Source organism: Centropristis striata, chromosome 1 (assembly GCF_030273125.1).
Source record: "Centropristis striata isolate RG_2023a ecotype Rhode Island chromosome 1, C.striata_1.0, whole genome shotgun sequence".
Taxonomy (NCBI): domain Eukaryota; kingdom Metazoa; phylum Chordata; class Actinopteri; order Perciformes; family Serranidae; genus Centropristis; species Centropristis striata.
Window position 1 is genome coordinate 42507524 of NC_081517.1, and position 22811 is coordinate 42530334.

A 22811-nucleotide genomic window follows, 5' to 3' on the forward strand; every position below is an offset into this window, starting at 1 on the left:
CAAAACAGAAAACACAACAACAAATCAAAAAACACAACAACAAATCAGAAAACACAACATCAAATCAAAAAACACAACAACAAATCAAGAAACACAACAACAAATCAGAAAACACAACAACAAATCAAAAAACACAACAGCAAATCAAAAAACACAACAACAAATCAGAAAACACAACATCAAATCAAAAAACACAACAACAAATCAGAAAACACAACAAATCAAAAAACACAACAACAAAACAGAAAACACAACAGAAAATCAAAAAACACAACAAAACAGAAAACACAACAACAAATCAAAAAACACAACAGCAAATCAGAAAACACAACATCAAATCAGAAAACACAACATCAAATCAAAAAACACAACAACAAATCAGAAAACACAACAACAAATCAAAAAAACACAACAACAAAACAGAAAACACAACAGCAAATCAAAAAACACAACAACAATACAGAAAACACAACTGCCGTTGTTTTTAGATTTGTTGTTGTGTTTTCTGTTTTGTTGTTGTGTTTTCTGTTTTGTCGTTGTGATTTTTGATTTGTCGTGTTTTTTGATTTTTCGTTGTGTTAAGTAATTTGTCGTTGTGTTTCTTGATTTGTTGTTGTGTTTTTTGATTTGTTGTTGTGTTAAGTACATTTTCATTGTGTTTTCTGTTTTGTTGTTGTGTTTCTTGATTTGTTGTTGTGTTTTCTGATTTGCCGTTGTGTTTTCTGTTTTGTTGTTGTGTTTTCTGATTTGTTGTTGTGTTTTTTTATTTGTTGTTGTGTTTTCTGATTCGCCGTTATGATTTGCACTTCAGGGCCACCGTAGGCAGCGGAGGACAGTCTCAAATGTAAATAGGGTTTGTATTTTGCTGCTTCTACAAAGGACCTATGGAGTAGTTTGTGACAGTCTCAGAGTTTGTCAAGTCTGAGAAAATAAAGCAGATGATGACAGCATGATATAATTAGGGGGTCACTGGGCCAGTTCTTAATACTTCTTAGTGAACTGAAATGTTCAGTGAGGTGGAGAGACAATGAAAGAGCTGTGAATATGTCTACCAGTGTTCCTAATGACCAGCCACTAATCTCCTTGTTAACTTGCTGTAGTTGAAATCACTTAATTACCTCCGCCAAGGAGGTCCTGTTGTCGGCTTTGGCTTGTCTGTCAGCAGGATTATGGGAAAATGACTGACCTGATTTTCATGACATCTGGAAAGGAGACAGAATTTTATTTTACTTTTGTTAATATCAGTAAACTGCTGCCATGGGAACTGACCCCCCAGAGGCCTGAAGCTCAGATGCTGCTTCCACAAATATGTCGGGAAAAGGTTATCGTCTTTCTGAAAGAAAAAAAAAATAGCTTGTAAAGCATTAGCTGTGACACGTTTGATGATGATGTCTGATTAGATTGTGACATGCTGCTTTGAAATAAAGTCTGTCTCATCCTGACTCGGGGGGGATGGAACAGCGTTTAATTGCAGCATAAAACACTAATATCATGTTAATTTCCAGTGGAAAAAAGAGCACCACTTTTATCACAAATTGAAGATGTTGAATCAGAAGCATTTCTTAAGTGTTTTGCAGCTCTGATGAACTAGCTGCAAATGTTCCACTTGTTCTGCTGATGCTGCTGAAGCTTCTTTTATCATCATGCGAAATGGAAATGATAGAACATTAGCGAATGACACACAGTGTTTCCGTTCCTCCCGTCTCCTCTCTCGCAGTCTGCATTGACCGTCTTTTTATGATATGTCTGCTGTAATGTCTCACTTACTGCTATCATTATTCACAATATGTCCCTGCTGCTGCTTTTTTTCCCCCTCCCTCTACTTTATTTTGATATAAGCCGGGCTTTCTGTAATATGTCTTTTGATTGCACTAAAGATTACTGTGCGTGCTGAACAATGTCTGCCTGCCTCAGTGCGAGTCCCTTGCAAGTCCCCCAACTTTATGGGAGTTCAATATTAATCAGTGGAGTGGCCCTTTAAAGCAGCTATTCTCAACCTTGGGGTCGGGACCCCAATTGGGGTCGTGAGATGATTTCTGGGGGTCGCCAAATCATTTTGGAAGTCAGCTCTGTCTCCACTGTGTTAAAGTGTTCATGTGTTTTAGTCTTTTTTTGTCATTTTGTGTCTTTTTTTGGTCATAGTGTGTCTTTTTTTGGTCATTTTGTGTCTTTTTTTGGTCATAGTGTGTCTTTTTTTAGTCATTTTGTGTCTTTTTTTGGTCATAGTGTGTCTTTTTTTGGTCATTTTGTTTCTTTTTTGGTCATTTTTTCTTTTTTTTTTGATAATTTTGTGGTCAATTTGTGTCTTTTTTGGTCATTTTGTCTTTTTTGGTCAAGTTGTGTCTTTTTGTGGTAATTTGTTGTCATTTTGTGGTCAATTTGAGTCCTTTTTTGCTTAATTTTATGTTTTTTTTTTGGTCATTTTGGTCAGAGAGATATTTTAGTTGTTGTCTGCTTCATTATTTGTCCAGAATTCATTATATCAACTAAGTTAGTCTAATCTGAACTGTGAGATTCTGTTCAGTGAGACAACATGCATGTTAAATTGGGGGTCACCAGTCAAAAAGGTTGAGAACTACTGCTTTAAAGGAGCTAAAAACCCTGATCATTATTTTTCAGTCATAAAAACCCCAAACATAACATAAATGCAAAACCATAAAACACATTTAAAAAAAATACTGCCAGCCGGTGTGGAATTCATTTTTGTGTTTAGCTCGCCAGCGGGGCAACAAATTAACAACACCAACAAAAACAAAAAACTAATTGTGTCTGGCTCCATTCATGTTAAAGTGAACCAGTTCCTGTGTTGTTATGCGTTTGTGCATAATCATGTGCCGTGAGAAAACGTGTGCAAGTGCGTGAGAGAGAGAGACGCACACACGCAGAGACCACTGACCCCAATAATCCTCTTTCTACCAGCGTACACATCTCTTTCCTGGGTGGAGCTCCGCTGTTGTCATGGCAACCGGCCGAGAATGGAGGAGGTGGTTGTGTGTGTGTGGGGGGGGTGGAGCGACGGCAGATAAAAGCAAACACTCTTGTTTCTCTGTGGGATGTAGTGATGACCAGTGAAGCAGCAGAGACATGTCCAGACCGCACTCATTACATTACTTCTGTCTCCTCCTTCATTTTGGTGACAGCTCGCTCAAATGAGAGACACGGGCTGGAGCGTGTGTGTGTGTGTGTGTGTGTGTGTGTGTAAGGATGGGGGTGTTTCTGTCATCATCACGGGTGAAGCTGCCCTTTCCCTCCCCCACACGAAGCACTCCTCTCCCACTCTCCTTTACCCACTTTCACCCTTCCCCTTTTTCATCTTCTCCTTCTCCCACTAAACTCATAATGGCTTTTCAACCTTTTTTTTTTTTTTCCACTCGGCGTGATGGAAACAAAGTGCTGTACATCTCTTCCCTCCGTCTCCCTCTTGTCATTTTAATTGTCTCTTTAATTTAGCCAATAAAGTAAAGACGCTTCTTTGGACTTTTTAAAGATGGCAGATTTTGCTTTTTTTATGCTGTCTGTCAGTTCAGTTCACTTTAAATTCCAAAGTGCTCAACTGGCATAAAATAGTACTTCTGTCTCAACTTTTGCTTCTCACATTCTTCTAAAGAAAATGACAATGTGGCATAAAGCAAGCGTTCACTGGTGCGTCCTGTGCAAGAGCATTATCCTGCCTACTCTTTAAGAGCATTTTAGTAAAAGTCAACTCTTGTAGCAGCAGCATGCCTTCCTAAAAGCATGAGAGTCAAAACAAAACACAGTATCCCCTGCAGATATGTCTCCTTGCCTCTCAGATGCCTGTTCATTACTTGTCTTGGGATGGGTTACATGTTCTTTGCTTGCTTCTCTACCGCAGGAATGACTGATTTATAAACCGCTTCAATTATCCATTAGATAAAAGTCTCATTGCTCTGCTTGTTAAAGGCACAGCAGGGAAACAGTGAATCGTGGGCTGCAACACGAGGAGAAGGTAGACTCAGGAACTCTCAGCTACTGATTTACAGGTTAAAATGTTGTGCATGATTCATTTTTGCTAAAAAAAAAATCAGTTTATGTTCTTGGTTTTTAGTTTGACTTGTGCACTTGTTAGTGTGGTTGAAATATATTCTAAATTGCCAACAGGAAAAAGAGTGTAATTCATGTTTTGCTGCATTTTGGTGACAAACGATGCTGTAGTTTTATAAAATATATCCTCATGTGAAAGCGCCAACGAAAAAGACAGCTAACACTAGCTAGACTCCCTCCTTTCAATGACGTGGGTCGAACAAGCACACTGCAAAAAAGCCAACTTGTATTTTTTGGGCCTAAAACTGATTTAATTTGGTAAAACTTGGAAATATAAATTACTGACATTTAGGGCAATAATGTAAGTTAGCACTACAAAGGAAGCCAGTTGTCTGCTCAAAAACAAGTAGGTGAGTTGTTGTTACTTATATCTTTAAGTTGGGGTTCACAACAAGGAGCAATAGTTCTGCTAACTCTTATTTCTTTGTTGTGAAATTCGGTCATTAGTGAAAGCTAGCAGCTAACTGATGCTAGCGGCTAACTGATGCTAGCGACTAACTGATGCTAGCGGCGCTACTTGTTACAGCTACAAGTGCTAACTCAAAATTGTGGTCACAACATTAGCTGACATTTCATAGCGGCTTTACAATCGTGCCAGAGAAATTCAGAGTTGAGCAAACTAAAAAACAAAACTTAAAATAATTAGTTTAATTGTCCAACTTAAAATTGTATCGAAGTTTGTTGCCTTGAAATTTTGAGTTCACCCAACTTTTCTTTTTTTGCAGTGCAAGATTTACTAAGAAAATGGTGTTTTCGCGCAAATGTGTGTTATTTTTCAGTTTGCGGCCACAATCCGTATTCAGCGATTGATTCACAGGCAGCAGCTCATTGCAGTCAGCTCGGGGGGATGCTCCTGGTATCAAACCGCCAGACATCCTCTGGATTGTGCTTGAAATCCCTCCTTTGCTTGCTAAGTTCCGGAAAGAAATGTTCACCTCATGCATAGGTCACTGGACGGACCTATCGGACACAGGCCCAGGGGCCAGCCTGGCATTCACCTGCAAAATGTCACTCAAGGAGACACACCAACCACAGTGACGATGAAAAGAGGCAAAACTATCACAAAGAGACTTAAAATGACTGTAAAGACACACGAAAAGGGGTGAAATTTACAAAAAGGTACAACATGACTACTGTCTTGGAACTGTGTTCATTTATATTTGCAGTTGCATTTTGGGCCAGTAGAGGGCGCAGTACGTTAATTTATGTGTTTTTTGGCATCCATGTCTTTGTGACAGCTCACAGGAAGTGATGTAGGTTACCCGAATGTTATTGTGTTTACCTTCTCCGTAGCAAGCTGGTAGCAAGAGATACTCTTCTTCCCGCGTTTGTTTGTAGCCCTTTGTAGTGGCAATATGAGTAAGTAAAATATTATTTACAGTTAATAGATTGCAAATTCTACCATAGTCTATCGGTGTGTAATTTGTTAATGAAACGAGCGAGGTGCTATCGCGGACTTTGACCATAGATCTGTGCTATTAGATCCGCTACCTCTGTAGGAGGCTTCATATAAACTTGTATTATTTACTTGTAGTAATTCATTGTTTCTGTATTTCTTGCAGTTTCACAATTTCTGCCATTAAACATGATCCAAATACAACTTTGCCTGTTCCTTGGATGAAAAATGACAGAGAGAGTTTAGCTGGCTGTGAATTCCAGTATACAACACTGGTTACACTGGATGAAGCAGTACAACTACAGAAAAGGGCAAAACAACAACAGACAAAAATAACTAACAAATCGACTAAAAGGAGACTCATAATGATCACAAAGAGACAAAGAAAGGAGACCAAAGAGCAAAAAGATTCACAGCTACTAAAAAAAACAATGGAAAGTTGCAACCTCTGGGACTGAAAAGTGAAGCCTATGCTGAAGTGCCAAATACTGTGATTCCTTCACTTGCCACTAGACCAGGGGTGGGCAATTCATTTTCCCAAAGGGCCACATGACCAACACCACGAAGGTTGCAGGGGCCGGACCAAAACTAAATTCTGCTTAATATTAATTTAATCGCTTTATAAAATACAGTAAATTATCTGGTTTGAGCTGCTACTGATAATACAATGTTGTAAAGGTTTTATTTTGAAAAGGTGCCATCCAGTGTGAAACAGGTGCTTTTATTTTGAAAGGTAGTGACAGGATATAACAGGTAGTACGGTAAAAATTTAAAACTAATGGTAAATAATAATGATTGCGTCGTCATTCATATAAAGTTGATATAAAGTATGAAAAAGGCTTCTATAGTGGCTGACTGACAGGACACAAGGTTTGTTAAAGTTTATTTATTCTGTCATATGGCTAAATTTGTTGTCTTAACTATAGTAAAAGTGTTTGTTTGGTCAAGTGCTAATGCTAATGTTTGTTAGCTCTTACGGTGGATTCACAAGGTGACCAAGGAATGTCTTATTTTTATGTTCATGGAGCTACGATTTTAAATAAATCTTGTGAACTATCAGTAAAGAGTCGAGTCTTTGCAGGTGGGTACGTAAACCACCTTCAAAATAAAAGCACTGCGGTTGTATTGAACTAATTTCTGGGTAACCTCATGCGCCCAATGCCCAGGTCTGCACTAGAGGCTGTCAATTCTCATGGATTCCTATATTTAAATGCCCAACTTTACAGCAGAAATAAACATGTTTACAGGCTGCTACAAAAAACTGTTTTGGTCTTTATAGGCAATTTCTCCCTTCATGACAACTGTGAGGGAGGTGAATTTTCATAAAACTTGCACATTTAGTTCATATGAAGGTTGAAAGTTATACATAAATAATGGCATGGCTGCTTTGATTGACAGGCAGCTCTCAGCCAGGCTCAGCTCACACACACTGCACTTTATGGATTAGCCGGGTGTTAGGCGGAGCCACCGGAGCCACCCACTTTGAGCTTCATTCTTCGGAAACTATGAGTGACATCACGCAGACTCTGTCCATATTTTATGCAGTCAGTGTTTGTGGGGTTTTAATGCGTCACATCTGCACCTGAAAAACAAGCACAATAGCCCTGAGTGTGCAGGAGCTGTGACATCGTTTCCATTAAAGTCGAAGCGAATTTGAAGGCAAGGCAAGTTTATTTGTATAGCACAATTCAACACAAGGTAATTCAAAGTGCTTTACATACACATTAAAACAGCAAGACACAATTGAAAACAGTAAAAACAGTCAATTAAAACAGGGAAATATAAATAAAAATATAAATAAGATAAAATAAGATACAGCAGGATAAGAAAAGAGATAATAATAAAAAGCACAAGTCAGACATTGCGTAGTTAAAAAGTAAGGGCAGTAGAGTAGAGCAGATACGTGTTAAAGTTAAGAGTACACTGCAGTAAACAATAGTGTTTTTTTTAAGTGAAATTTTGAAATGTTGCATTAAGAAAATGTGAATTAGGGATGTTTCCATCAACTGGTTTAGAGCGAATAAACAAAGCTGCATAAATGAACTTTGGCCAGAGGATGGCAGTGTAATGTGTTGCTGTAGGCTTATCTATCAGTAAACAGCAGAACTAGAGAAAAGACAACAACAAAAAAAGAGGTTGCTAATCGGACAGCTTTGGCCACCGACGATAGAAAATGGAGAGAAGACGGCAGAAAAGCTTTTTCTTCTTCTTTTAGGTTTTCCGGCAGAGCATGAGTTAAATGTTTGCGATTCAGAAAAAGCGTTTCCATTTCCCATTTAGCACAGTCATTTTTTTTTCCGAAAAAGACAAAAACAACCACAAGCAAGCGCAGCTTTTTTTAGATAAGATAAGATAAGATAAGAAATACTTTATTCATCCCAGCAGAGAAATTTAGGTGTTCCAGCAGCCAACATAAACACAACACAACACAACACAACACATGTTACTCATAGATAACAGTTACAGCAAGTGTGCAAATATACAGGTGTGTAAACATAAACAGGTGTGCAAATATACATGTGCAAAAAACGTGCAAAAATACAGTTTGGTAAATACAGTATAAGCAGCTAAGCTAAAATTTAAATAAATATTTAAAAAATATTCTTCTGTCCTTACTAAAAGGGGAGTCATTATAAAGTGCAATTGCAGTAGGTAAAAACGTATTCTTAAATCTGTCCTTTTATGCGCATTTTTGAAAGTTTTATCGAATTTTGGTGTCTCCATCAAGTTTTTTCTCATGTGGATCTTCAAATTGCCCATAGAAATCCATAGATGGAAACACAACTATTCCCTCAGCAGGTGTTGAAATACCATCAATGAAAAGCAACGTCTAGTTGTAATCAGTGCTGATTGGAAGATAGCTAACGCAGCTCGCAGGCGATTACTTCCTGAGTGGATCACAAACGTGACAGTAAGGTGCCTCCTCATACATCTCAAAACCTCGATGACGCAATGAATGATGAAAAAGGTGAAGGAAGTGTCTTGTATCAGCCTGCGTAGACAACTATGACGAGCTGAAGTCACTCGTGCACGTTGTAGATTGTGGGCTGTCGGTGACTCAGCAGGTGTGGAAATAAAACGGATGAAAAGTATTTCCTCGTGGGAATAAAAGCTGCATCTGCAGGGCTGCCGTGTGCCCTGATCAGTACCGCACGTGGTAGGTTGACAAGTGTGTCTCCTAGCAATGCTGGCCCTAAAATATCAGTTAACTGCTGCCATGGGAACTGACCCCCCAGAGGCCTGGAGCTCAGATGCTGCTTCCAAAAATATGTCCGAAAAAGGTTATCGTCTTTCTGAAAAAATAGCTTGTAAAGCATTAGCTGTGACACGTTTGATGATGATGTCTGATTAGATTGTGACATGTTGCTTTGAAATAAAGTCTGTCTCATCCTGACGCGGGGGGGGGGGGGGGGGTTTACTAACTCCCTCAATCCCTGACTTGCAATGGATGAAACAGGGTTTAATTGCAGCATAAAACACTAATATCCTGTTAATTTCCAGTGGAAAAAAGAGCACCACTTTTTTCTTTTTCTTTCTTTTTATGATATGTCTGCTGTAATGTCTCACTTACGGCTATAATTATTCACAATATGTCCCTGCGGTTGCTTTTTTTCCCCCTCCCTCTACTTTATTTTGATATACAGCCGGGCTTTCTGTAATATGATTTTTGATTGCACTTAAGATTACTGCGCGTGCTGAACAATGTCTGCCTACCTCAGTGCGAGGAATGAGCATATACAATAAAAAGAGGGGGGGGGGGTGGTTCGGGGAAATAATGATCGTATTTTGCATGAATGCAATTCACAAATAGTTCAGAATAATGAGCTCTTTGTGCTGTAAAATGATATGACACGAGGCAGTGAGATGGAGGATAAAGGAAGTTCAAAAGGCAGCCCGGGATTATTACGGCCTGTAATGTGGGATGTTGTTGAGTCATAATATAATAAAGTCGTGACGGAGGGAAAAGGGGGAGAGGATAAAAAGTGAAGTCACTGAATTTGCAAACATCCACAATGATAGAAAGATCTAAAGGACTTCGCTGACAACCGCACAGAGAGAACTATCCTCACATCTGGAAAAATCAGCTGTCAACTTTGTGATGACAGAAATATTTATATTCTAGCCTTCAGTTTTAGGCCATTTATCAGAAATATGATTTTGTACAGCTGAATAAGTTAGAGCTTTTGGCAGATTAAGTTTGTAATGATGTTATCATAGAAAAAAACACTCTGGATTTAGAAGCTTTGGGTGTGTAACAAGGCTTTTATTGAAATGAGCATCTTTTATAAAACAATACTTTACAATTTCTATGTATCTATATACAGTGGGTAATTGGTTGATTCATCAAAAGCAAAACATATTGACAATCCCATTTGTTCTGGAGGCGGTGTAATGATTGTTGTAAATTGGCTTAAATCAAACTTCTCAGTGTCTGTCAGTGACTATCACTAAGCCTCTCACAGCTTATGAACTGATGAACAGAAACAAGATATCACGTTTTCACAATATATACTAGTATGCTAATTAGTCCAGTGAAGAGACAATAATGTAAATCAAGACGAATAACAGGAAAGGAAAGCAGGAAAAAAGATGCTGCACAAAATCAGACTTATTTTTGCTTTTTTCGTTTTTAAATCTAATTTGTTAGGAAATACTTTATTTATTTTAGGGATTTTTCTTTTTTTTTTGACTCATTTGTCCTTTTCATTCTCTCCACATGCACATGCATTAGCTGTGGAGAGATGCCAAAGTGATGTGGCTGCCACGGGCGCAATGGACCGAGGTCCTTTTTAGACCTCTTAAAATTAATCACTTTTTGGAGGACTTCCAACTATAACGCATAATACTTTGCAGTCAATGTTTTGAATGTATACATTGCTTTTAAGGAGTGACGAGCCAAAGAGGTTGAGAGGCACGGCAGCATGCTGCTTTAATAATAGATAGATAGATGGACCCGTCGATAAGTCTGTCTCAAACATGATATTTTTCCCGAACCCTCAAATTTGCAGATTAAAATAAACCCTTAGATGACAGTTTTCACATTTTTATTATGACAAACTGTCATTTTGTGAGATAGAGCTGCAGAAGTGTGTGTATGTGTGTGTGTGTGTGTGGGTGTGTATGTGGGGATGGGTGACCCATTTATTATGAACATCATTAACTAACAATAGCCATAGCAACAATAATGCCATTCTGTGTATAGAAACTCAATTTACTCTCAGGGATGCTCAAACAAAAGGACTTTCTGTAACTAAAGGTGTGCATTGTGAGAGTGGGGTCAGTGATTATACTCAAGCCAATATAATTTGTAATAAATGTTAAATTATATCTAAAACAGCTTAGAAATAATTGCAATGTGTTGGAAAAAGCAGAAGTTGTGGATTTAATCTAAACACCTGCACCAATTAGGGCATTTAAATGTGGATCATTTGAATGAATGAATGAATGAAGTATCTTTATTTCAAACACGCTTAAAAACAAAGACGGATAAAAGCAAACAGGCCTTACGACTAAGTGCAATGATGTAACAATCATAATAAAGCACAAAAAAAGGAAAGCCTGTGTGAAACCTTGTCAAATTATCCAGGCACTTAAATATAAATATTTCATGTTTGAAAAGGAGTAGGAAGAAGCAAACTCTTATTTATTCCTACCCCTTTGTTATTTATTTATATATATATCTATATATATCTATATATCTATCTATCTATATATATATATATATAGATAGATAGATATAGATATATATAGATATAGATATATATGTGTGTGTGTGTCTGCGTCCGTGTCTGTGTGTATATAAATATTACATTTTAATACGATTTAAAGAGTGAATCAGCTTCAGTCACAGTCAGTCAGAATAAGTACGCTTCCTATTGTCTCACAGGCGCTGCAAGTATGTGGGATTTTTCCTGAAACAGATAAAGCATGAATGATTCTTCCAAATGATAATGAATGGGCTGCTGAGATAAAGCAAAGCGAGCGACCGCAAAGCTATGAATGAACGCGCATCCGGTAAATGAAAAGAAGTAGGACACTTCCCGGGAACATCCAGCCTGCTGTTCCCCGCCTCCGCCACCAGGCGGCAGTGTTACCTCCCCAATAAAACACCCGCTCCTCTCCGGACTGTTTGATCACATGCTGGGAAGGTTTGAAGTTGCGGCTTCATGTCACACATGCGTACCGACAAAGTGAATGGCACACGGGCGCAGAAGTGACACCGAGGGGGAGACGACCAGAGCTGATTCACGGCAGCTGGGTGCAAGCCCACGCAGGGGGAGAAAGAAAAAGAAAAAGGAGCAGGAGGAGGAGGAGGAGAAGCGCGCGTGGAGAGGATGAAGATGAAAGCCGCGGGAGGCTGTAGTATCCCACCACCGGCGTCTCCAAAACCCAGGCTTTAAGACGCACGAGGAGTCACGGCGCGTTACATTTGGAGCAGTTGAGAAAGTTCCGCGGCTGTATACAATGGTTATAAATGGGTCTCACCTGAACAGCTCCTCGCCAGACCCCAGTGACACCGTCCAGAACCGCCCCCCGTGGGTCACCACAACTTTGGGGTGCTTTCTCATCTTCACTATCGTTGTTGACATCCTGGGCAACCTTTTGGTCATCTTCTCCGTGTATCGGAACAAGAAACTTAGGAACGCAGGTGAGTCAAAGTGACAGAGGTTGGAGGGCTGAGGGACCATAACAAAAACTGTGTGTGCGTGCGTGGCGACAGAGTGCCGCGCGCGTGATTAAACTCAGCCGCGTTTAAAAAAAAAAAGAAAAAAAACAAGCATATTTTTAAAGTGACAACAGTGTCATACAGAGTGAAACAAATGCACTTTTATTAATGAAAATGCGAAAAAAATTTGTAATATGTTGCTAAAGCGTTAAAATATTTAATTGTTGTCATTTTAGCGGCTTGTGCTCGCGATATAATGTCCACACACACAACACTCCCATCAAGAACCGTTATTGTTGTTAATCCCTCCTGCTTGTATCACTCTAATTTCGCTTTAAATTCGTATTCTTCTGCTCTGACGTGTATTCCTGTACAATAGGGCTGATTGTAATGGACAGTTCAGATCGACCTCGACTTGCTATAGCCTACTTTTGAAGCAGATATAATGTCACTGACCTACACCAAGTGCGCGGGCAGCTAAGCAGGCTCAGAGGAGAGCAAAGCGAATAGAAACACTATAGCAATTATTGACACAGTCTGAAGCCAAGAGGAAAGCCCAGCGTTCATCCCAGCGCTGCTTATACTAATGCTTCCCCGGGCTTTTCCACTATCGATGTTGCTCCAGCCAGGAGATGTAATTTAATAATGATAATGACAACAGAATTTTTTTGAATGCATTACCCAGAGTCGATGATGAAACTTGTGCCATGCATGCATGCGTGTGTATGTGTGTGTGTTCATGCACACCACTTCACTGTGAATTTAATTAAGATATGGGCTATGGATTAAATTGTGTGCCCCTGAGTTTGTATAAGATTGACAGAGCAGTGTTTGTCTTGCTCAGTGAAGGTGGTAAAACGCTCATAATGTAATAGTCAGAGAGGACAGAGCGCTGCTGGGAAAACCCAAGAGGCTCCCGTCGTGCTTAGGTCTGCACACACTGACTGGCAGCTACACATATCATGGCTGTCATCATTTGGAGGCTGTAGTAGGGTGATTTGCTAAATACACTCCTGACATTACCATTTCACTCACCGCAGAAATGTAAGGGTCAGAATAGATTTCCATCATGTGGAAGGAGAGCGCAGCGCACCAGAGAGGGAATATTAAGTGTTATCTGGGATGTACGAGGATGTGATTGCCTCTCGCTGAGATTTCCTGCACGCTCCCATTGCTGTACGATTATCAGCATTTGATAATGCACACATGCAACTCTGGATTTATTTTAATAGAGCCGCTCTCGACACAGCTGAACTCTCTCGAAATAGAAATTACTCTCTGAAAACTGCAAATTTAATGTCACGGTTAAATTTGTAAAACAAAGAGGAGAGATAAATTTAGTAAACTTCATCTTTTGAAGTTGTTCCATTAATTATGACTAATCACATGTAAGGAGGTCATTACGCAAAACAAGCAGGGATTTAATCAAGCATGCGGTTTACTTATATTATCTGTATTGTTCTATAATGGTTTAACATTATTGGCTGGACTCGCCATTCATTTATTCAGCTCATTGGACGATTTGATTTCCTTTTTGCTACGCTGATTTCTGACAAAGCATCCAGATGGAAAGTCCAACTTTTGAGGATCAAAAGGAGCTGATTCAAAAAAGAAAAACCCCAGCTTAATTGCGTTTCCCCAAAAACTGTCCGTGAATACTAACTAAGGCGTACGCAGACTGATGACGTGGTTCCTTAGGTTCATGCCTTTGAAGCGTATTCGCTACTTTCCATTCAAGTTCTGAAGGCGTGCATGCCTAACTTAAGGCTCTTACAATTTTCTGTCCAGCAAGCCATTGGCAAATCGTATGCAAGTTGGCAGACTTATTGATTGATATGAAAACTTTTCTGTTCCTACTTTAATCACTGTTGGAATGTTTGGATGGAAGGCGAGCTGTTACTGTTTGTTTTACTGGACCTTCTCTGTGGGAATCTGATGCCAAGACGATTGTTTGACACACAACCACACGTTTGATTTGGACGTGATCCAGTAAACCTTCAGGAGTGCCACATTTTCCCTCCACAAAGAATTCAATTTCCTGTTGTCCAATGGATCGAATCCCCTCTCCCCAGAAATACAAGTGGGCATCAATTTTTCTTGGCATGAAGTAAACATGAGAAATTGCACAGCAGTCGAACAACAAGGGGATAATTTAAATAACGAATAATGAAATATACTCAGTGGAGAACCTGGCAGGAGATGTGGTCACATATTGCAGGCGGCAGCAGCACTGCTGTCTCTGCATGGCCAAACCCGACGTCAGTGCACGAAAATGGCCAGTGAGCGAGTGAGCGTGAAGCCAACAACACATGGTGAGCAGTTTGAGCTGCATGGCTGGATACAGAATTAGTGCTGCGAGCTCAGCTCAGTGCCAAAAAAATCACATTAAATGTACCTGCTCTGTTGTAGGTAAAGGGCTTTTTTTTATTTTTAATTCAAGCTGAAGACAAAAACAAAAGGTGCCAACAAGGAAAAGTCTCAACTGACTGTTTTTGGCGAACAATTTGTCAAGAATGAGACATTACCTCATTCAGTATAACAGAGTCAGAGCGATATTATCATGCATTATTGTCCAAATCTGTATCTATTGGTATCAGTGGATATGTTGTCCAATATGTGCTGAGGGGAAAACTTTTTTTACACAACATAAAAAGCAGAAAACAATGCTTTGAAGGCGACTCAAGCTTATTTATTCTTCATTTAAATCGAAATTGCTTCATATTGTTTGTAAACACAGCATTCAAACTCAACCAAAGTGAAAGCCAACCCCACATTTCTCTTGTTTTCGAACAAGCTTTGTAAGGTTGGCACTTCTCCTCACTATATTTGCGGGTTTTTTTTGCACTTTTGCCTCCATTTTTGTTGCTTTGTAGCCAAAAAGTGACCCCCAGGACCTTCCTGAACACAGCAAAATGAAAACAAAAGACAATATACAAGCAGAGGGAAGAGTCACTCCAGATAACACACTTCTACTGGTGCATAAAGATGATTGAGAGGGATTATATTTTGATCAGTCTATAGATTGTTTTTCATGAAAATCCTGTATATAAGAGTTTTCATTTTGAGCATTAGTTGACAGTGTATGTAGGTATAATAATGTAAAATATTCTTTAATGAAGGTAAGTTGTTGGTCTGTTTTCATTCAAGCTCAAAAATCCACTGTCAGCTGCTATTAACGTTATATTTTCCCCTCTAAAATCGGGTTTTAAAAACCATGTATTTCCAGGTTCCAGAGTATAACTTTTTTGTCGATTTTTACGACAACAGAAGCGAATACAAAACCTGGTTGCCCTGTGTGAATGCTGACACCTTGCAGTGCCTTTTCATCCTGCAGAACTGTGTCGATTTCTTTTTTTTCTCTGCATCTCCGCTATGTTATATTTTACAGTATATGTCAGGAAAAAGACGATTGCAATGCTGAGAAAATGGGTTAACATATGAATTTTTTAAGTATAGTGGCAATGTGGAAAATCTGAGAAGTCCCTGATGGCTAATGTAGCGTCCCTGTGAGGTTGGGTGTCAGCAGTCCTCACAGGACAGCAGTGGCATCATGCTCTTTTAAACTCCACTTGTCAGCTCCAGTTAGTGAATTGTGAGAACAAAAGAGAGGTGCGATGAGATGACTGTGGAAATCTGAATAGTCTTTATTTGTGCCACATCATCTCTGGTACAGTAGGTGAGTTTAAACGTAAAGTTTTCCTCAGTGGAAAGAAAACAGTGGCGGTGTGTAGTGACAGACAGAGACGAGGGTAGAAGCGGGGCTGTCTGTTTTTTATTTTGACTGTGACAGTTTGTGAGTTTATCCTTTTCCTGCACTGCACGACTTGGCTGCGTGCCGGCACAATGTTATTATTTCCGATCATTCATTACAACTCCAGTATCTGTTATAGCATTATGGCTTTCAGTGTAATGAATATTTTTGAGGCATTAATGCAGAATTAAGTGGTATTTACATGTGTCTCCAATTAAAAAATGACTGTTTTGGGTTTTCTAAATATCCATTGGCTTTGTCGGGAGATACTTAAAGGAAATTGGCTGAGAGCTGTGGAGCTTAATAAAGAGATGACTGTAAAAAGAAAACAAATCCCCTTCTGTAGACGTAGTAGTAGATGTCGGTTTCGGAACATCCTGTTATATCTTCATCATGAGGGAAGTCATTTGAAAGACTTGTCTTGTGAGAATGTGTAGTAAACTGCGCATTAAACCGGGGTTATCAAGACAGCACGTATCTGTGAGGAGACGGCACATCAAGTGTGATTAAACTAGGAAACAACAAGTTTCTTGGGTTTAATTTGTTAAGCCCAGACAGAGCTCAAGGAAAGAATGTACTCATGACTCTCACGGATAAAAACTCCTTTTTTTTGTTTAATTGAGATAGTGAGTTTAAGGTCACTCTGCTGAGTGTTTTTTTTTAACCCATTGATGCCTAAAACGCCTGTAAAACCTCTGGGCGATTTTAAAATAAGCCCCTAAAACCTGAAGTTTTTCTGGAAATTCAACAGAAGTGTCAACACTTCTACTAAATAATAGATTTTTCAGCCTCTGTAGCAGATAGAGATGAAATTCAAAAAGTATTTGAGAGCTTATACAAATACTACAAAACGACGTATCCGCTTTCCAGGCTTCGATGGGTTAAACTCTGCTTTACTGTTTCACTTGCATCTAAAATACCCGGCTGTCTGTTTTCTCCTCTTTTTTTTAAATTCCTCAGTTTAGTTCTCAAACAATATCACTTTCTCAATCCATGCTGTGCTCAGGGACCATCTGCACCGCCGCCCGCTTGAATGCCCGTGTTTACTACTTATTTTACTCTCAGAAAGTGTGTGTTCCCCGCAAGGATAAGCACCAGTTCTCCAAACTTTAAAGTCCAGATGAACGATTAAGTAACACAGAGAAGACACGTGTCTTTAAAAAAAAGGTTGCAGGTGCTGTCAAGCTGCACGGCGTAATGTATCCTCTGCCAGCCGTATCAATATCGGGCTGCTGTATCAAGTGTTCCCACCTCTGACAGGCCGGGCTCTTTGGTGAACCCTGCTGTGCCCCCCTTTGGCTCACGCCGCTACAGTTTCACCCACAGTGACGGAGTGTTGAGACTGTGGCGGGGGAGTCTGACTGCTCTTATTTTGTAGGAGGTAAATTGATTGCGCCGTCAAGCTCATGATCAAAGACCTTGTAACATTAAGTAGTAAAATGTGTCGTATCAGGCAAAGTATGTGCGAGGAGTCTGACTCTAGGAGGCTACTTTCACATTCATCCCCAGTGGGAGTCGTTTCTTAGCGCCCACCTTAAAGTTGTAATCCTTCAGCTTTCAGTCCTGCTTGATTTGTTGCCAGTTGAAAGCTTTTAATGTGAAGCAGCCACAGCAGTGGGATGTTCTCTTTGCATTAGCAGTAACTTTTAACAGCTCTGAAACAGTGTCGAGAGAGGAGAGCCAACCGTAAAGAACAAATGCTGACCATAAATTGTATCAAAAAGTGGATTTTCGTGAAAATCGTACGAGTGCGATGATTTGTGACCTCACTAGTGGTCTGGTCGAACTGTCTAATATGAAATTTATAGAAGTATTTTTGTGGAAACATGAGGCAGAAGTTAAACTTTTGATATGAAAAATAACAGCATGAGCCCCCTTCCCACTGGACTAAAATACAAATTACACCCACTATCATCTTTTTTTTTTTTTTTTGTCTTCAGAGCAGGGGTCCCCAAACTACGGCCCGCGGGCCACTTCCGACCCGCCAAATGAAATTGGAGTGGCCCACTTAACTATCCCAAACAATCCCTCTAAACATGGCCTGTTTTTTTAAAATGTAATGATTTAGGTAGGCGTTCTAATTAAAATTGACCTTAGTTGTGAATTATTTACAGTAGTAGCTAATTTTCACCCCCTCACACAATGGTATAATCCGATCTACGTGATGCCAAGCCGTAAGCCTCAAGTTTTCGCACGCAAGGCAAGCTAACGGAAAATGAATGCAGAATCTATTTTCACCTGTACCTGTTACAAAATCATTAACTGGCATCAGCTTGTGTTTTTATTTTCTACAAAATAAAAGGAATATTTGTGGTACTTCAAATAAACATGTGAAGACTTTTTCTTACTTTTTTGCAAACCGACAGGTGGTGCCAAGGCCAACAAATGATCGTTATATTTACACAATAACACTGGTGGTCACTTTGGCCCATATAATTTCCTGTTATAGACTGACCCCGGCCCCCCATCACAGAAAGAAAAGCTGATGTGGCCCCCACTGAAAAAAGCTTGGGGACCCCTGCTTTAGGGGGTAGGGTTACAATCGGATAACATTGCAGTAGTTGAGTTTCAGTGTTTCTCGGCTCTGGCTCCGATCACCAGTGATGAAACAAACAAACAAATTTGTTAGACAAACAAATTTTCACCCCTTTTCCGTTGTACGTCTCTGTACAAGCAGCACTAGAACATCGCTCCAAATACAGTACCAGTCAAAAGTCTGGACACACCTTCTTATTCAATGTTTTTTCTTTATTTTTTTATCAAATCTTCTACATTGTAGATTGATATGAAAGACATTAAAACTATGATGGAACACATAAGGCATTATGTAGTAAACAAAAAAGTGTAAAACAAACCAGAATATGTTATAGATTTTAGATTCTTCAAAGAAGCCTTTAACCTTTTGCTTTGATCGTCTCAAACATATTAAGAAGGCAAGAAATTCCACATATCATCTCTTGACAAGACGCACCTGTTGAACTGAAAACCATCCAGGTGAACACCTCATCAATCTGCCAGAGAGAATAACAGAAATGTGCAAAGCTGTCATCAAGCATTGAATGAGAGGGTGTGTTGGTCGGCACCAAGTTTGAAAGGGAGTCTGAATATTATAGAATAAAATAGAATAGGTCTGTATTTGTCATTGTCACATGTACAAAGAAATTCAAAGTGCTCTCCAGTAGGTGCAACATTTAAGAGTCTATAGAAATATAAATATAAAAAGAAAAATATGTACAATTCAAAATACTTAGTTTAGACAAACGCATAAACACACCCAGACATACATGCATAGTCGCACAGGAAATAAAACAAACAAACAGCATGAACACACAGTCAAGACAAACAACAGTACAGAGCATATCTGTCAACATATTAGGGCTGCAACTAACGATTATTTTCATTATCGATTAATCTAATCGATTAGTTATTTGGTCAATAAATTGTTGAAGAATATCAGTGTTACCCAAACCACAAGAGGATGTCCTCAAATCTCTTGTTTTGTCCACAAACCAAAGAGATATTCAGTTTATTGTCATAAAGGAACAAAGAAACCAGAAATATTCACATTGAAGAAGCTGAAATCAGAGAATTTGGACTTATTGTCTTTATCCAAATAGTTGACGATTAATTTAATAATCGATCATTGTTCGATTAATAGAATAATTGTTGCAGCTCTACTGAATACGTAACAAAGACATAACCATGTAACATTTTCACTGGCCTCCCTGCTGCTTTCTATTGTTCACTAACCCCGTTTTTCTTTACGTTGAACGTGACACACCAGTGAGAAAAAACAAAGGCTATTAGCCATTTTTAGAGGGGATTTCCTGTGATTAAAAAAACCTGCATATAGACGCTAAATATGGTGAGGAAAAAGATTCATCCTAGATTACTCAATGAGGGATGCAATTTGATGAAAGGCATATTAGAGGCAGATTATTTAAAAAGTATCTTTATGGGATCTTTAATGGTTCTCCTTAGTGTTAGGCCGATTCTGCAAAGAATACCCATATTTTGCAGGAGTTCAAGTGGGCCTCATAGTTATTAAAGAGGCCCTCCGTAACTGAAAAGGTCACAGGTTAGAAAGAATGCATGTATGCTGAAGTTGACATAGGAGGCACAGTACTGTATCCACTGTTTGTTTTTCTCTATCAGATTAAACTCATAAAATAAACACAATCGCAGAGCAGTCGCATATCTGCTGCTTGTTTTTGTCATGATTGAAATATTGTGTTTGAACGTGATACACCCCGACTGTTTATCCTGGAGTTCTTTATAATTTCAAGGAAAAACACAAGGTAATGCAAATAGTAATGTAATAGACCACTATTTAATTAAAGCCCATATTTGGCTGACACATCATTCCTACCGCTCTCCGACAGATATGCAGCGGCACGGGAGTCACTGCTGCTCACTGGGTTTGTCAGTTTCTGTGGTGATCGCTGTGATAAGCATCAGACTAGCACAGTATGGTGGAGCAGCTTAGCAGTATCAGAACCCAGAGACACGGGGTGAAAAACAGGGACTAATTGGGGACCCACAACAGCCAGCAGGTCATGACTTTGCAATTAATTTATAGTTTGCCCGAGCTGAATAAATGAACATTGAGTGGGAGAGGATAAAGATCTCCTTCTTTTACTCATGAGGCACTTAACTCCCAGCTATAGATTAGTTAATGCCCCTGCTGTCAGCCAGGACACGAAAAAAAAAAAAAAGCTATGGTACCCGGAGGCTGCTTTGCACCTGATAACTTACAGTCGGCATTAACTGTTTCTTTCTGTACTCCTGTGTGTCATAAAGCATGTAAAAGACTTTATGCGTTTTAATTACGGCCAACTAGCTGATCTACTCTGTACAGATTTCCTGTCAGAGGGCTTTTTTGCTCTCCACAAGGATTAAAACTCAAACATTAGATCACACACAGATCTAATTAGGTAGCAGATATATGCAGGGCCGTGGCTCCGCTGCTGGGATTGTGTGCACGATGTTATCGTTGTTTGTGTTGCCAACCTTATCCAGCTTGTTTGCTGCTGCCTTTCACTCATAGACGCTACATGATAGTGGAGATAAAGACAAGAAAAGGGAGGCAGCAGATTGGTGCGAGCCTGTCATACAAAGCAGACGTACAGTGAAGGAGACAGAGGCTTACGTTTTTATTCCGGGAAAGACACAAAATCGCCATTTCAGTCATGTAAGTTTGTTGCTTCCGCTGTGGGCCACTGGGCTTCTGTTTTTGTTACATGAATAGCCGTCTGTTTTTCTCCATTTGACCCACAGTTTTGACAGGTGCCACTTTGTCCTGCTGGGTCCAGGCCTCCTTCCAGGGTCATCTGAGAAGGAAAAGAACTGACCCAGCAAGTGCTCATTTGAGTTAGTCTGCTCTTTACAAGGTGCCTCAGCTTCCAGATGATTTCCCGATTTTCTAATATTTGCAGGATTATCTGAGCACACAAAGCCCGCCTGCAGTAATCCATTCTGTATATATGATGTGTGTCTGCTGGCTGATAAGAATGTAGGCTTTCTCCGCTGAGAAAACACCTTTCTGTTTCTTTCTTTCTCCGGTTTACATTCTGCGCAGCGTTTTCGCGTTTCCCCTCACCAAGTTTTGCGCCTCATCTCTCGTCTCCCACCTTCTTTGTACTCCTCCTCCTCTTCCCGAGCTTACTCACCCTAACACGCACACTCAATTTTTTTTCTTTTCACTTAAATTTGACCTTCCAGGCTTCATATTCCATGACACCCTGTCTGTTTGCATCACTCTGATCCAACACCCCCACCGTTCTCTAAGGACGTTATGTTGTCAGACCGCATACCTGTGGAGGAATTCTGCCAATAGCGCTTTGCATCAAGCCAGTCAGGCAACAAGACGGTTATCACACAAACCCTGTGGATTCCCGCTTATATAATAGCCAAGTGGGCAAAAATGAATTAGGCTTGTGATTCCCGATAAGTGTTAAACAACAACCAGCCTGACACGGTCGAATTTAACAAGAGTAGGCGTCTGGCATCTGGTCCTCTCCGCCGCGACCCCCCATGCATGTTTCCATTCTCCTGCTCTCTTTCCGTCTCACACCCTCACAGAGGAGAGCATGTTTTTCACTTCAAAAGGAAGACATAATGAGTCTATAAATACTTCTACATACAAGAGAGCATATTTGCCGCCATTTAAGATTCCATCCTCACCGCTCCAGCCACCCCCCCCATCCCCTCTCTCCATGCTTCCCTGTGCTATTTTTAATCATTTACAATATTATACAGTGCAAACTTCTTTCTGCTTGATAGGAGCTTGGGATGACGCACATGGGAAGCTCGGGGCAGTGAGATCAAGTAAAACCTAATGCTCATCCAAGGGGAACTGTGCATAACACATGCATACTGTAGAGTGCTTACTGTAGAGCGGTAACTATTTGATTACACACACACACACACACACACATGCGCAAGGCGGCAGGAGCTCAGAGGTTAGAGATGCTCGCTGGTGATGGGGAAAGGGTGCCAGTTTGAGTCCCAGTTGGGAGAATGGGAACAGGGAAGCGAGAAACGCTCTCCTCTGTGTGCAAGGTGCCCTTGAATGCAGCACTTAGTCCACCATTGCTACTCAGTGGCCAACAGTGGAAGAATGTAGTTGGACTCAGCAGCTTCCAGCTGTGAATGCGTCAGATTGTATGACTGTTAAAGCGAGGCTCTGATGGGAAAAAGAAGAAGAAGAAGAAAAACATGCAGGGTCAGTCAATCCTGCTCCTTTTTGAAAGAAACCACAGAAAGTGGCCTCCTTATTTTCCAAATTCCTCCTCCCTTATCTCTGTCATTATTGTTATTTTGTTATTAAGGTTAACGGGACTAAAAACAGGGCAGTTCACTCAGTGGAATAACAAGAAAACAGCTCAATCAGAAAGCTCTCTGTGACAGTCTGATTCAATTGAATGGCACATAAT

At 39.9% G+C, this 22811-nt stretch overlaps 1 protein-coding gene across 1 annotated transcript in view; it reads left to right on the forward strand.

Moving 5' to 3' along the window:
- Window positions 1–11799: 11799 nt before the first annotated feature.
- Window positions 11800–22811, forward strand: part of mtnr1aa (melatonin receptor 1A a) — a 48420-nt gene continuing 37408 nt past the window's right edge. The window contains exon 1 of the mRNA XM_059343036.1: window positions 11800–12107. Within this exon, the coding sequence (XP_059199019.1) occupies window positions 11924–12107 (184 nt within the window). The 5' untranslated portion in view covers window positions 11800–11923. The remainder of the gene's footprint in view (window positions 12108–22811) is intronic.